This window comes from Dendropsophus ebraccatus, chromosome 6, assembly GCF_027789765.1.
Source record: "Dendropsophus ebraccatus isolate aDenEbr1 chromosome 6, aDenEbr1.pat, whole genome shotgun sequence".
NCBI lineage: Eukaryota > Metazoa > Chordata > Amphibia > Anura > Hylidae > Dendropsophus > Dendropsophus ebraccatus.
The window spans coordinates 47,423,635-47,438,006 of record NC_091459.1 but is presented as its reverse complement, the minus strand read 5'-3'; the positions used below and the strand labels follow the sequence as shown (position 1 = coordinate 47,438,006).

Genomic DNA, 14,372 nt, shown 5'->3' with positions numbered 1-14,372 from the left:
TAACTAATTTCCAAGAAACATTCCACTACAAAACAAAGATTTCCAGTGGAGCAGCTACTATTACAATTTAGCCTCCTTATTGCTTAAAGGGGTAGTGCGGCGGTAAAGAATTATTCACAGAATAACACACATTACAAAGTTATTCAACTTTGTAATGTATGTTATGTCTGTGAATGGCCCCCTTCCCCGTGTCCCACCCCCCCCCCCACCCGTGTACCCGGAAGTGTGGTGCGCTATACATACCTGCCACGTGCCGACTCGTCTCCGATCTTCAGTCAGCGAAGTCATCTTCGGACGGCCGGGCCGAATCCCTCCGACCATCCTGAGTGCCGGCCGCCCTCTGCCTCGTCATCGGCTGCTCAGTTGTATAAGTTGTATAACTTTGTAATGTGTGTTATTCTGTGAATAATTCTTTACTGCCGCACTACCCCTTTAATGTTGGCAATATGAGCAAGTATTACATGATTTGGGTTCTTATTAACGGGCTATTCTCATCTCCATAACTATATCTAAAACATTAGGTAATTAAGTTAAGAAAGTTTGCAGTTGGTTCTTATTATCTTTTTTTTTTTAGCTCTGGCTCCCTGCTAGGCCCTTTGATGTGTCTGTTGTGTTTACAGCTGGTTGTATCAGTCCCGACGACCCCCTCTTTGTTATCAGCAGTGGCCGGGCAAATGACTCCACTCTGGTCAGATCTGGGCACAGAATAGCAGAGCTCATCACAGCAAAGCACAGGTCATTATGATGCCAGCCCTAATGCTGGTGAAAGGACCAGTTACAGTGAAGGAGCCTGCCCACTAAGTAAAGTGAAGAAACCTTCAAGTAATGTGAAAGCTAAAAGGGGGAGATGGGAATAACCCTTTAAAGCAAATCTTCTGTAGTGAGCCCCCGATTGTGTTATATTGGTGGGACGGCTGGTCACTTGCTAGATAGAAGTGTGACGCCACTTCTTGTCGTGGATGGCCGAGATACAGCCGGACCTTAAGATTTTGTCACATGACACCAGCGCCAGGTGGGCACCCAGGTGTGATGGCACGCCTGCTTTTAAGGTGTACAAGTCCTGTCCTGTCGGGTTGCTACCAGGTCCCTTGGGATAGTGTAGTCATGGATGATACCGTCAGATGGCCAGAGCAGTGTAATGACCCTCCCGAATAGTAGACCCACAGAAAGGGGAAATGCCCCAAGGTTGTGGTGAATTGTGGTGAATTGTGCTGTGTAGGTGGTGGTGAATAATCACAGACTCCGTGGATACTGTTGACTTGATTTACTATTGGCAAATGTGCAACTGGTAGTTCAAATAAGCTTGGATATACACTTGATAAATTTCCAATTAATATTCCAACATAGAACCACCAGATCTGTGTGATAAGTGCTGAGTAGGATGTAGTAGTGTTGGTAGAGTTGTACTGAGGTAGCGTAGTAGAGAGGAGGGTTCTGTGAGAGTCCGACCCAAGTAGAATAATGTGCTCTGCTGGGATGTTGGAGTATATAGAAGAATACTTTTAGAAGAAGAAGAATAATGAGAGAACCTGTGCCTGTGTATTGACCTTTCTAGAGTCTTCACACCACCTTATGCCCACTAGTGTTTGCTGAACCATACTAATAGGTGACACAGGCCCCAGACCTTGTTACCTGGGATGAGCAGAGTGCTGAGGGTTCCCTGGCTGACATTCGCGCTGCGAGATGGAGTTCATAGCCTTTTACAGTAACTTTGCTCCACCTGGATCAGTTCCTAGCTCTTTGGCTCTGTAGTAAATACTGTCCTGCACTGTTGTTTCTCCTAGTCCACGGTGTGGGTTGAGGTTGTCTGTTGGCTAGTCCTCTCCTGAGAGGTTTAACACTGCATCCTACGGGGTATAGGCACTGAGAGAGAAGTTTGTAGCAGATCACTGTCCTGCGCCCTACCCATGTGGGGTACTGACTAAGACTACTCATCTTCTTTACAGGGGGACCTGGCAGTAGGACCACTGTGGAGAGCAATCTAGTTTGCATCCTTCTTTCACAGAATCCTGACTAAGACTCCTCCTTCATCCAAGGGACTAACTTCCAATCCAGCGTCTAAGAAGCGCTGTGGTTGGGTGAAAAGAGTGCAACCGAAGAGTGCAGAAAAGAGGTGATAGGACAGAAGAAAGGGAAGATCCTATTGGTCCACAGATTCTGGTACACACAAACACAATAACCCTTTGAGACACCCCAGCCGTGCAGCTTCTACACTTCAATACATAAGATAGCGACATCTAGTGGTCATCTCTTAATACTACTTTGGCTGCAGTAAGACCACAAAAGTACAGACTTTTGTGAAAAGTGTAAACAATAGTAACACCCCTAGTGGGACACCACACTATCACCAACCTTGGAACCAGACTACACTAAATCCAGCAGTGTCTTTCCTTTTAAATTCCGCTACATTGGTCTGGAGATATGCCAGATGTTTTGGATATGAAAATTAGCAAGTGTGGTGCACTGGAGATGAGCCCAGCATCCCCAGTGGATTGGGTTTTTTTCCACTGATGATGCGGGTGAATGTATCTGTTCTTCAGCTGAATGAATATTTATTAGGTCATGTCATTGGTGGGAAGGAAAAGCCCCATCCCTCAAACGTGAGCAAGCGGCGCAGCCTCTTGTGTCCCAAAGTATATAGACGTCCCAAAGTTAATGGCTGTAACACCTCCTCCTTCCCTCCCATCCCTTACCCTGCATGGAGCTCAGCTTGCAGCTGACTGTCAATCCAGCAGGGTCAGGTATGGGAGGGGTAGTTAGGAGGTATTCCAGCTTGCAGCAGGTCGGAAGCTTGGGAACGCCTCTCTGACACTTTGCACTGGAGAATAAAAGTATTATAGTATGTTCTGGAAGCACAGGCAGATATATAAAAGGTACCAAGTGTCTTCTTCACCTAACAGCTATCTAACAGTGTCAGCCGTTTGGAACGTGAATTGTATATGACAGACTCACTTTAAAGAGAAGTACAGAACATGTAGTACCACACTGTACTGCAGGGAGGCATTACTAGACAACCAGTGCATGTACTTCACTGGTTTTACCACTTAAATGTCATATCTGATAGGTCTGATCTTCAGTTCATTGATATAAATTGCAGTTCTGGACTATCTGGGGCATTGTATGTTGAATATGGTTTTAAGTTAAGACAATCCAGTAAAATATTGACCACTGTAATATTCTCCATTAAGAATTTTTAACAGAAGTATTCTTCATCTTCAACATTTTACTGTAAATCCTTTTTTTTTTCAGAACTAATCACGAAATGAGCTTTGCATTAAGTGGAACGCTGCCAGGTTACCTTTCAAAGGTTAATTGCTTTTTCTTGCCAATTTGCCATAGATACACAAGGATAGGATTCCCGCTGTAATTGTACATTTTGAATTCACCTTCATCTATTATATAGTCTTGATCATATTTGCCAAGCAGCCCTTAGCTTCGCATTGCCTGGCAGCAATAACTTTTAGTGACTTATGTTTGAATGTTTGAGAAGCCATATGTCTTGTGTGCGTCTGTTTAATTCCACATTGACCACATTGTGGAAGCCAGGCAGCAGTGTGCATTCAGGACAACAATACTGTTCTTTCCTGTGAAGTTATCAAATGTCCAATTAGTTTCTTGGAATGGTAGGAACAGAACTGCATTACCAAAGGAAGGATATGCTTCAAGGCATTTTCTTTGCAGATTCCACAGAGAGTTATTCTTACCATTTTCCAGTTTTGTTTGCATGTCTGATAATCCGCACAATCAATCTTTAATGTCGGACAAACACTATTGCCATTCCCTCTTTTTTATTTTAAAGTAAAATTGGGCTCATACAAGGTTTATTGGACCCTTATTTTCTTCTTATGTTCTAGAACACTGGCTCTCAAGATGTAGACTGGACCAAAAAAAAAAAAAAATTGATTAAGACTAAACATAAGATGATATGCTTTTATACTAACCGTTAATTGCCAATGCATTCTTTAAGACGATCATCTCTCCTTAATAACTGTCAGCAGACAGCTAGTTCTCTCTACCTTTCCATACGCATGAACATTCAGCATGGCCAAGCCTTAATATGTTCTCAATGGAGGAATAAACTGCTGCCACACAGCTGTCTTATCTCTCTGAGAATTAGGGGTCAAGCAGTTAAAATCCAATATGTCCGATCCTTCGCTCCCCTTACATCTTTAGACAGACCTCCATAAACTTTATATAGTTCAAAATTGAAGGCCTTTTACATGTGCCAATTATCAGCCAGGAACATTGCTAGTAACGCTCCTTCTTCTGATAATCGGCCCATGTAAAAGTGACAGCAATCAGTTGTTCCTGTGCAAACAGGAGATGTGCCGCTAATAGCAAAAAAAATCTCCAGTCTCCAGATCACAAGCAGTGTATACTTACCATCTGTGCTGCTTGTGATCCAGCATCCTGATCTCCAGCTCACCCATCTTCTGGCCGCTGCTGTATCTTCAGGCAACCTCATCTCCTCCAGAATGATTGATAGCCAAAGGAGGCAGGAGTGGAGGCCATACAGGATGGGAGAGGCTGAGAGTGGGATGCCTGATCGAAAGCAGCACAGAAGGTAAGTATGCAATGCTTTGTGATTTGGAAACAGCACAGGTTCATATATATATAGATAGATAGATAGATAGATAGATAGATAGATAGATAGATAGATAGATAAATAGATATCCATTCTGTCAGTTTCCATGGCTGCACAAATGATACAAGGACCCTTCATGCAGCCCGTCCGCTCGATTTGTTGCACCATAAACACTGCAAACAGGTGGCAATCTCGGTGATTGGCGCTGGTTTGCATCGTTGCACAGCTCCATGTCAGGGCTGTGTTAAAAGACCCTTAGTGAGTTTGGACAATTTTTTTACTAAAATGTATGAAGATCCTAAAAAAAAGTTCTAGTAAGGCTGTGGTGCCAATAATGCCTAATAGGAACCAGAGGTGGCAGTAGCCATGTAACTTCATTTACAAGTTGCCATAAGCAATATGGTAGACCCAAATACTACATGTAATGTCTGAGCCACTGCTTTTTCTCCAAGATGTTTCTTTTTCATTGTAATAATAATTTTGATTGTAGGGGACATCTGACCGCACAGCTGAATACATGGATACTGTAAATGAGAGGCTCATCAATCCTACTTGATAGCGGACAGCAATAAGAACTGAACTGAGCAGTTTCTCTCTTTCTGGAAATGTGGCAATAAATTCTCCCTTCCGAGTGCAGATCTCTGCAGTGAGAACATCTCTTATTGTTTCCTCTGTGAAATACACAGAAGCTGTCAGGATATAAAAAAAAAATCCAGGATTGTTTGAAGCTGCAGTAGTACTGTCACAATTTGACAGATATTTACTGCAAAAGTGCTCTCTCCTCAGTTTGCTAAAAGTATGTGTTCCTAGGAACCTCTCATTTATAATTTATTGTGAAGCTAACTTCAGTGCTTTGTGTCCCCCGTGAATTTCTATGTATAGATGTGACCTGATATACTGCATCTTTGTACTTGTTGTTCATTTTTCTGCTTACTCTTTAGCCTAGCACAGCATAGTTTTCAAGGGCCTGAGTGCGATTTCTCAGTAGTTGCATTTATTCAAAGCACACACTGTGAATAGCTGTTAAGTATCTCACAACAACGCAGATTTGCTCAATGTGCTTCAATATGTTATCTGGCTGTAGGTAAATAAAGCTTATACACTATATAATGAAGAGCAGGCCCGGACTGACAATCTGGTGGACCGGGCAAATGCTCAGTGGGCAATTCTGCAAGCTGCACTTGAGCAAAAATGTGTGCTTTTTCCACATTCATTACTTTCTGTAAAAGTGGTGTAAGAGGGGTTGGGACCAACAGATTTACTATAGTGTATACCAAAATAGATAGATAGCCAGCCATGAGCTGAAAGGGTGGTTTATGTGACAGGGCTGCTTTTTAGTCCCAGTCTGGCCTTGTACTCACCTGTCCTGGTGCTCCCAAGGCAATGTTTCCTTTGTCCTTCACTGGTGTCTGCACTCCTGGCCCAGAAAGATAACACTGCTTCTTAAAAAGTCTTCCAGTACTTATCAGCTGTTGTATGTCCTGCAGGAAGTGGTGTATTCTTTCCAATTTGGCGCAGTGCTCTTTGCTGCCACCTCTGTCCATCCATGTCAGGAACTGTCCAGAGCAGTAACAAATCCCCTTAGAAAACCTCTCCTGCTTTGGAAAGTTCCTGTCACAAACAGAGGTGGCAGCAGAGAGCACTGTGTCAGACTGGAAAGAAAACACCATTTCCTGCAGCTGATAAGTACTGGAAGACATGACATTTTTAAATAGAAGTAAATTACAAATCTATATAAATTTCTGATACCAGTTGATTTGAAAGAAAACAAATTCCTGGAGTTCCCCTTTAAAATACAACTGCTGCAGCAAGATTACATTTTTAGTTTAGACCTTATGCAACAAATTTTTAACATTATGCAGCATACCAGAGACCACACTAAAATATTCATTAAACTGAAAACTTACTCGGACATTGTTGTGTGACTCCAATTTAGTAAAATCCTGCTGATCATGTCAAAAGTGCAAACATGCTTCAGGTGCACTTTTTCCACTTGGTTCATCCAACTGAAAGAACTCAATTACATAAAGAAGGGTTTGGGCTAGTGGATGCAGATATTGTTATACTTTTCTCTAATGATACAGAAGTTTTAATTGTAACTAAATGTGTTTGTTTCAATAACAGAAAATTGCAGCGTCACAAAGAAAACAAAACCCTAATGAGAAAATTGCAGATTAGAAGTACAGGCAGAAAACTCATTTGCTGGTGAAACACTGCCAAATATTTTCATTCCATCTATTACTCTGTTAGCCTAGTGGGTAGCGTGGGAATGTAGGTTCACAGGGTTTTTATTTTACAGTAGCTATTAATAAAAACATCAAGTACAGTAAGTAAATTAAATGTATAGATTTTGTTAAATGTCTACTTTGCCTCCTACCATGCCTCGGGTCGGGAATAAGAAACTACAGGTTTCTAATTTCTTGTATCATAGGAAGTGCATTCCCTTGTGGTTATTGCTATCACCTTCATACTTATATCTTTTGAATGTATGGGTCTCTAAAGTGGGGACTGGTAAGGGGATTAACCTCTTAAAGTGTGTTTGAATTTACTAAAAATCCAATGCAGTATACCAGGCCTATAAAATAAAAAAACTACCTGTAAAAAACATACTCACCTCCCTCTATTTCCACTGTTTTCTTCCTGTGATGATGCACTAGATCACTGCAGCCTCATTGACTGGCTGTGGCAGGTTTGCAGTGTCATCAGCAGAAGAGAGACCAGAGCACCAGCCCAACCGAGGCAGAGGGATATGATCGAGGAATATGCATCTTCATCATGGAGATTTTTGTTTGTTTGTCTGTTTTCAACCCCACATATTTTGTAGGTTTTTTTTGTTTAAATTGACAAGATATATTTTAATGGTGGATGTATTATATTGTATAGCTTATTGTATATTAGCTTCAGATTAGGGATAGAGGAAAGAAACAATTCCACAGCTTATGGTGTTATGGTATAAATGACATGATAACGTGATTCTTTTGGTCATGGTTTGATGATACCTAAATCATACAGGTTTTGTTTTTTGCATCATAAAAAGTTTTTCTCAAAATATTTTTATTGCGTGATGCATACATTTTATGTTATCATGACCAGAGCTGTACAAGGGTTGTTTTTCATAGGACATGTTGCAGTTTCAATTGGTACCATTTTGGGGTACAAAAAACTTTTTGATTGTTTCTGTCGCCAGATCTAGTCTTACCTATCTTGGTATTCAAATTGGTCGCACTCCCTCCTCATTGTACTCTTTGAATTATCACCCACTATTCAAAAAAATTAAACATAATTTACAGAGATGGGAATCTCTACCCCTCTCGATATTGGGTTGTACCCATTTAATTAAAATGATGTGTTTTGGAAAATTATTGTATCCAATGCAAACAATTCTGCTTTTGCATAAACACTCTGATGTCTCCCTGCTCCAATCCTATTTTCCTAAATTAATTTGACAATCTAAAAGGCTGCGTATAGCCTGTTCTACTCTTTGTCTTCCTTCACTTAAAGGTGGTGCTCAATGTACAGACTATACAATCTTTCTGCTCTCTTTTGGCATGCCAAGGATTGGATTATGGACACAACATATTTCTCTAACATTTCCATTGAATCTGCGTTAGCAGACCCTTGGCCTCTTTCCACCCTCTTACACTCCAAATTGCCAGAACTTCCCCCTGCTATTAAGAGAAATGTGATTTTTAAAGACACAATTGCCACATGGAAGGCAGTTAGAAAGTTATATGAGCTACCTTTTTGTCTTTCAAAAAGATTTCCTTTGTGGGACTTCCCACTTTTTCCACCTAATTCCAACAACCTAGACTATGCAGAGTGGCGGAGTGTACATATCTCCTCTATAGCGGACTTATTAGATACTACTTCTGGTACCTTCCTGTCATGGGACACTGTCAAAATGAAATGTAATCTTCCCTCCTCTCACTTAACACAATACAACTCACTAATAGAATAGTTCACCAATAGAGTACGGAATATTGCAGAGGCACAATGTAATACAGATTTTGACAATCTTTTTCCGGTACAATCTGTACATAATTCTTTATCACATATTTATGGAGAACTTAGATCACGATGACAAAGAAATTCATCTCAACAAATATTTCCATACTTCCTTCTACGGATCTGACACAACAAATTCTGAGAGGGTATCAATTTGTGCATTCTGCCACTCCCTGCACGCGACTTTTTTGTCATTTTTCTTTTGATGAATATCATTATGTATGTTCCATACTTTAAAAATGCCACTAATAAAACATCTTTGAAAAAAAAAAAAAAACTTTTTGATTATATATTACTGCTTTTTCTTTATTAATAATCAAAACATTTTTTTTAAACTTATTTAATAGCAGTTACTAAAGATGAGCAATTTTACAGTAAGAAGGAAGCAAAGTGATTCGTTCTTTCTGCAATCTGCTCATCAGCCTGCTGCCTTTAGGGTGCCTTCACGCATACTGGATCCGCAGCGGATTTCACGCTGCGAGTTTGCAACGAATCCACTGCGGATCCATGTACTGTGAAGGTCTATGGGGGTTACATATCCGCATCAGAATTTTCATTCCACTGCGCATATGTAAGCCGGCCCCCATTAACGCCCCCCCCCCCCCCCCCCCCCCACCAGCAGCTCTGGCCCGAAGCCCTGGCCCGAAGCATACATTACCTGCTCGGCGCCGCGGCTGCAGTGAAGCTCCCGGCTACCCTCGCTCCCCATCAGCCAATCAGTGCTGCCGTGCACTGATTGGCTGATGGGGTGCAAGGGGAGCCGTGAGCTTCACACACAGCCGCGGCGCCGAACAGGTAATGTATGCTTCGGGCCAGGGCTGCGGGGGGTTAAAGGGGCCGGGTCACATACAGGCAGCAGAGTGAAAATTCCGCTGCATGTATGTGACCCATTCAGCTTCACACTACCAGGACCCGCAGCGGATTTCGCTGCAAACTCGCAGCGTGAAATCTGCTGCTGATGTGGTACGTGTGAAGCTACCCTTGAACTGACTGCCACTGCTCCCCAGGTGCTGGAAAAAGCTGGATCCAGTCCTGGGAAAATGGGAGAAGTTTCCCAGGACTGGATCTAGTCACCTGGGGAGGAGCAGCATGGAGTGCCAGTGTGTTAAAAGGCAGTCGGCTGATAAGCAAATTGCAGAGATAACGAATCACTTTGCTTCCTTATTACTGTAAATTCGCTGTAACAGTTATCTTAAGAAATAAGTAACATTTTATAAGTTGGGTCATTCCAGATACGGCAGTAATATTAGGTGTAATTTGTGTAGCTTTTATAGTTTTTGTTTGCTTTTTACCATTATAATTAGGCATGAGAGAATTTACAGTAGGAGCAAAGCGAAGCGCTTCATTCCTATCTGTATTCCGCTCATCGGTCTGCGGGGTTTTAAAGTGTGCTCTTCTCCGTGCCGTTCTCCCCCAGGTGTTGGAAAAAGATGGATCCAGTCCCAGGAAACTGGGAGAATATTCCCAGAATGGGATCCATCTTTTCCTAGCACCTGGGGAGGAGCGGCACAGAGCGGCACAGAGCAGAGCAGACTTCAAAGTCCCACAGCCCAATGAGCGGAATACAGATAGGAACGAGGCGCTTCGCTTTGTTCCTACTGTAGATTCACTCACCTCTAATTATAATATATTTTGTATGGGAAATAAAGGAGGTAATGCTATGCTGTGCCTTTATGATGACATGGTGGTTTGTGTATCTTCCAGTAAAATCACACATAATTGTTTTAAGTTTCTTGCTTATAAATTCTTTTTATTTTCATGTTTAAAAAGAGCGTAGTTTGTAAATGTAACATTACAAACAATTAATTACCAGTACTGTCAAAACCATTATCGTGGAAAAGAGTAGGAACGATGGTAATAAAGAAAAGGACATGAGGAGGAATATATAGAACTTTCCTGGGTTTCCAAGAACTATAATGTCTGCAAAGGTAGTTTATAATAATTCTCTTACAGGACTAACTATTAAAGGGAATCGGTCAGCATCATCAAGATTATAAAGCAAAGGGCTAAGCAGTCGACTAGTCAGCCGGCTTCCTTTGAACTCGCTCCTCTCCAGGTACCTTGGAAAAGCTGGGTCCAGTCCTGGAAAACTGGGAGAGTTTCTAGGACTGGAGCTTTTCCAGGCACCCAGAGTGGAGCAGCATGGAATTCAAAGGCTAATAAGCCGACCGCCATGCCCTGCACTTCGCTAGTACTGTAAATTTACTCATCTCTACTTTGTTCTGTCAGTATAAATGAATGTATACAATACACGTACACTGCCACGACAGTAAGCATTTCTAAATCATTTCTTTTGTTTTCTCACAGGGAAATGCTGTTGTCTATAGCCCTGGGTCAGGTGTTGTCTCTGCTTCTATGTGGCATCAGACTTACAAGTAAATACCTATCAGAGGATTTCCATGCCAACACACCACTCTTTCAGAGTTTTCTTAACTACATTCTTCTATTCTTGGTCTATACAACCACTTTGGCTGTAAGACAAGGTAAGTTCCAGTTGTTCCTTTTCAATGTTCTGGTATTCAGTCCAACAACTGCCATTAGAAACCTATTGTGTTTTTTTTAGTGTAAAGCCACACGTAGAAGCCAGCTGCTGTATCTAAAAGTGGTTTATGTGGCTTTCCAATAAATTGTTAATGGCCATATGGTTTCATGGATAAAACTGCTGGTTACCTGCAGAATCTTGTGGCCATTACAAATTTATAAATGGGTATGATTTTAGCTACATGCGTGTGGCTTATGGGCCTTTTACACAGGTAGATTATCAGCCAGGAACAATGCTAGAAATGCTTCTTAGGCCAATAATTATACCGTATAAAAGTGACCGCAATCGGATGAGAAGTGGGAAAATGCAGATCCTTGGCTGGTCGCATCTTAAATGCTTAAATTTGTCTTAATCGGCTGCACATCTTGTGTAAAAAGGAGATGTGCAGCCGATAGCAAAGGGGAACACAAGTCGTGCATGCATACCTTCTGTGCTGCTGTGTCATTTGGCATCATGCTCTCTCCGAGTCCCCCGTTGTTGTATCTCCAGGCCGCCTCCTCTTTAAGAATGATTGATAGCAGCCTAGAGATACAGTGGCAGCCAGAGCTGGACGGGAGAGTCGGAGAGCGATATGCCAGATCACACAACAGCACAGAAGGTAAGTATGCACTGCTTCTGTGATCTGAAAACTGATAGCGTGGATATAGGCATATCTGTGCTGTCGGTTTCCATGGCCGCACAAACTATGCAAGGATCCCTTCTGTGTCCTGGCCGTTTGTTTAGTTGTTCCGTGTAAAGGCACTCCATAGGGGCACCAATCTTACATGTCGGGCCTTACACATAGTGTTATATAGATTATCCATACAAGAACCCCGGGAGGAATTGGTGATGTATTGACACTAACAAAAACATCTCAGTAGGATTTGGGGATATTCCCATTTTATGATAATATAGCATAACGCTAGGATATGTTATAATATTATGATCTGAGTGGGTTCCGTGCCACTTCACCTTCCCTTCTATACATTGGTGTTCTCACTCACCCTGTGTTAGAGAACGTCTCATGTTCTTAGTTCTCCTTTCATTAGTGGATTTAATTAGTCTTGATTAATTTGTATAATCTTGCAATTAAAAGCTATAAATTGATCATGTGTCATCACTACTATATCCTGACGGCATATTTTATGGTGGCCTTATATAGGCACAAACAGGCAGGGAGAAAGCTACCAATTCTTATGCTACCTACTCCCAGCAGCAGTGTGTGTAAGGTAAATGCCATTATGCTATTATGTATGAAAAAAGAAGCGTCAGTTTCATTTCCCAACATACTGGTTCCAACATGTCTGATAACAGGTTCATCTAATGTCTAGAAGCATTTGTTTTCCCCGGCTATGAAACTATATAGTTGGATTCTTGCCTGATCATGAGACATTGGTCATGGATCTGGGCTACCAGGCTGCATATGGGAAGCTTTTAGTATCATTCAAAAGGATAAAAGGTTAGAGCAGATCTGTCACCATAATGTTGTAGCCCAGCTAGAGGACAGCACAATAAACTGACAGGTGCTCTCTAGTTATAAACCAGCGACGTAGAAACTACTGTCCTGACTGTATAGCATTGGGACACAGAATGCAGCGGTCTTTCTGTCTGTATAAACAGAATGTTCATACAGCATTTTCATGTGTGTGTTTTGACACGTATTACACCGAAATATTTGCTGGTAAAGGCATGGTAACACATCCCATTGATTTAAATGAGAATACGCACTGTACTGCAGACCATATATTTTTTCAATGCCTATTTGTTATAAACTGAAGTGACATGTCACATTGCTTGCAGAAAGAATTTTGTGAAATCCAGGACACTTAAACACTTTTAAGTGGAAATAAACGCAAAACATTAAAGGCGGCCATATATTAGTAAATCAGAAGTTATAGCAGACAAAACAGTACAAGTGCTTACAAATAGAGATTAGCAAAATTTTTCAATGTTCAGTTTAGCAGGTTTGCTGAACTTTGAAGCAGAGTATGGGTTAGTACAACAGGAGCCTTAAAGTGTCTCTGTATCTGCCCTTCCCAAACTGCTTGTACCTTCAGATAGCTGCTTTTAATTCAAGATCTGTCCTGTGGTCCGTTTAGCAGGTGATTATGTTGTTGCCCTAAAAAACTACTTTTAAACTTGCAGCCCTGTGTCAAATTGGCGTGGCCTCGAGTGTCTATACCCTAAACTTGCACCGCCTCTTCGTCCCTCCTCCCCACCCTCTTTACCATTAGGAATGGCCCTGGCAGAATTTCTTCTATTCATCAATTGTCTGAACACTGCACAGGTGCTTTAACGATCCAGCCCATGTGCCGTGCTCACACAGGTGATGAATAGTAGAAAACCTGCCTGGAGAATTTCTAATGACGGAGAGGGCGGGGAGGAGGGACAGAGAGGTTGTGTCAGCCTAACGCACAGACACTCTAGGCCACACCAATTTGACACAGGCCTGCAAGTTTAAAAGTTGTTTTTTGGGACAATAACTGCATCACCTGCCAAACAGACCCCAGGACAGATCTTGGATTAAAAGCAGCTATCTAAAGGTACAATTGTTATTTACAGAGACTAAACTAGTTATGAAATAAATCAAATATTAACCATATTGTGCCATAAAGCCCTATTTATGTATCATAATAGCAGCAACTTTATTGTGTAGACTTGTTGATCACTATATAGATGGTGGTCCTATGTGAGGGGATGTAGGTATTGTTGGTGACTTTACAGTGTTTTGTCCTTGTAGTGGAAAAATCCATAGGACCTATTGACTATTTGTTCTCCTGAGCAATTTCATTAATAAATAATGCGGTGCGATATTTACAATCCCACGCATCTTTCTTGTGTACATTCAGGCCCATCGTCCAGTGCATTTCCACATTAGAGCCTCACATTGAAGATTAAGCTGGGATAATGGGATGCAGCAATTGAGAATTTTACTAATCAAACCTCATAAATGCGAGAATGAAATGTCAGCTCCATGGTAATGTGAGGCCAGGCATCTGTTCTAAGCAATACTAGTTGATAGAACACTGTTCCTCAATTAACTCAGCGTGAGCTTTTCACAGCCAGGAAATGTCCCCCTGTTTGATGCAGATAGGCTTCACTTCCAATCCACAGCACAAAAGCAACTGAATTGTCTCATGATGTGCTTCAAAAGTCTTTGCTGACACTGATTTACATAAACTTCCTTCTTCTGGATTTTATAGATTAAAAAAAAAATAAAAATAAAAATATATATATATATATATATATATATATATATAT

The 14,372-nt window shown here is 41.4% G+C and overlaps 1 protein-coding gene across 1 annotated transcript in view; it reads left to right on the top strand.

Moving 5' to 3' along the window:
• The window catches only part of SLC35F1 (solute carrier family 35 member F1), a 258,323-nt gene that overhangs the window by 156,449 nt on the left and 87,502 nt on the right, over nucleotides 1-14,372 (top strand). The window contains exon 2 of the mRNA XM_069973677.1: nucleotides 10,898-11,073. Within this exon, the coding sequence (XP_069829778.1) occupies nucleotides 10,898-11,073 (176 nt within the window). The remainder of the gene's footprint in view (nucleotides 1-10,897; nucleotides 11,074-14,372) is intronic.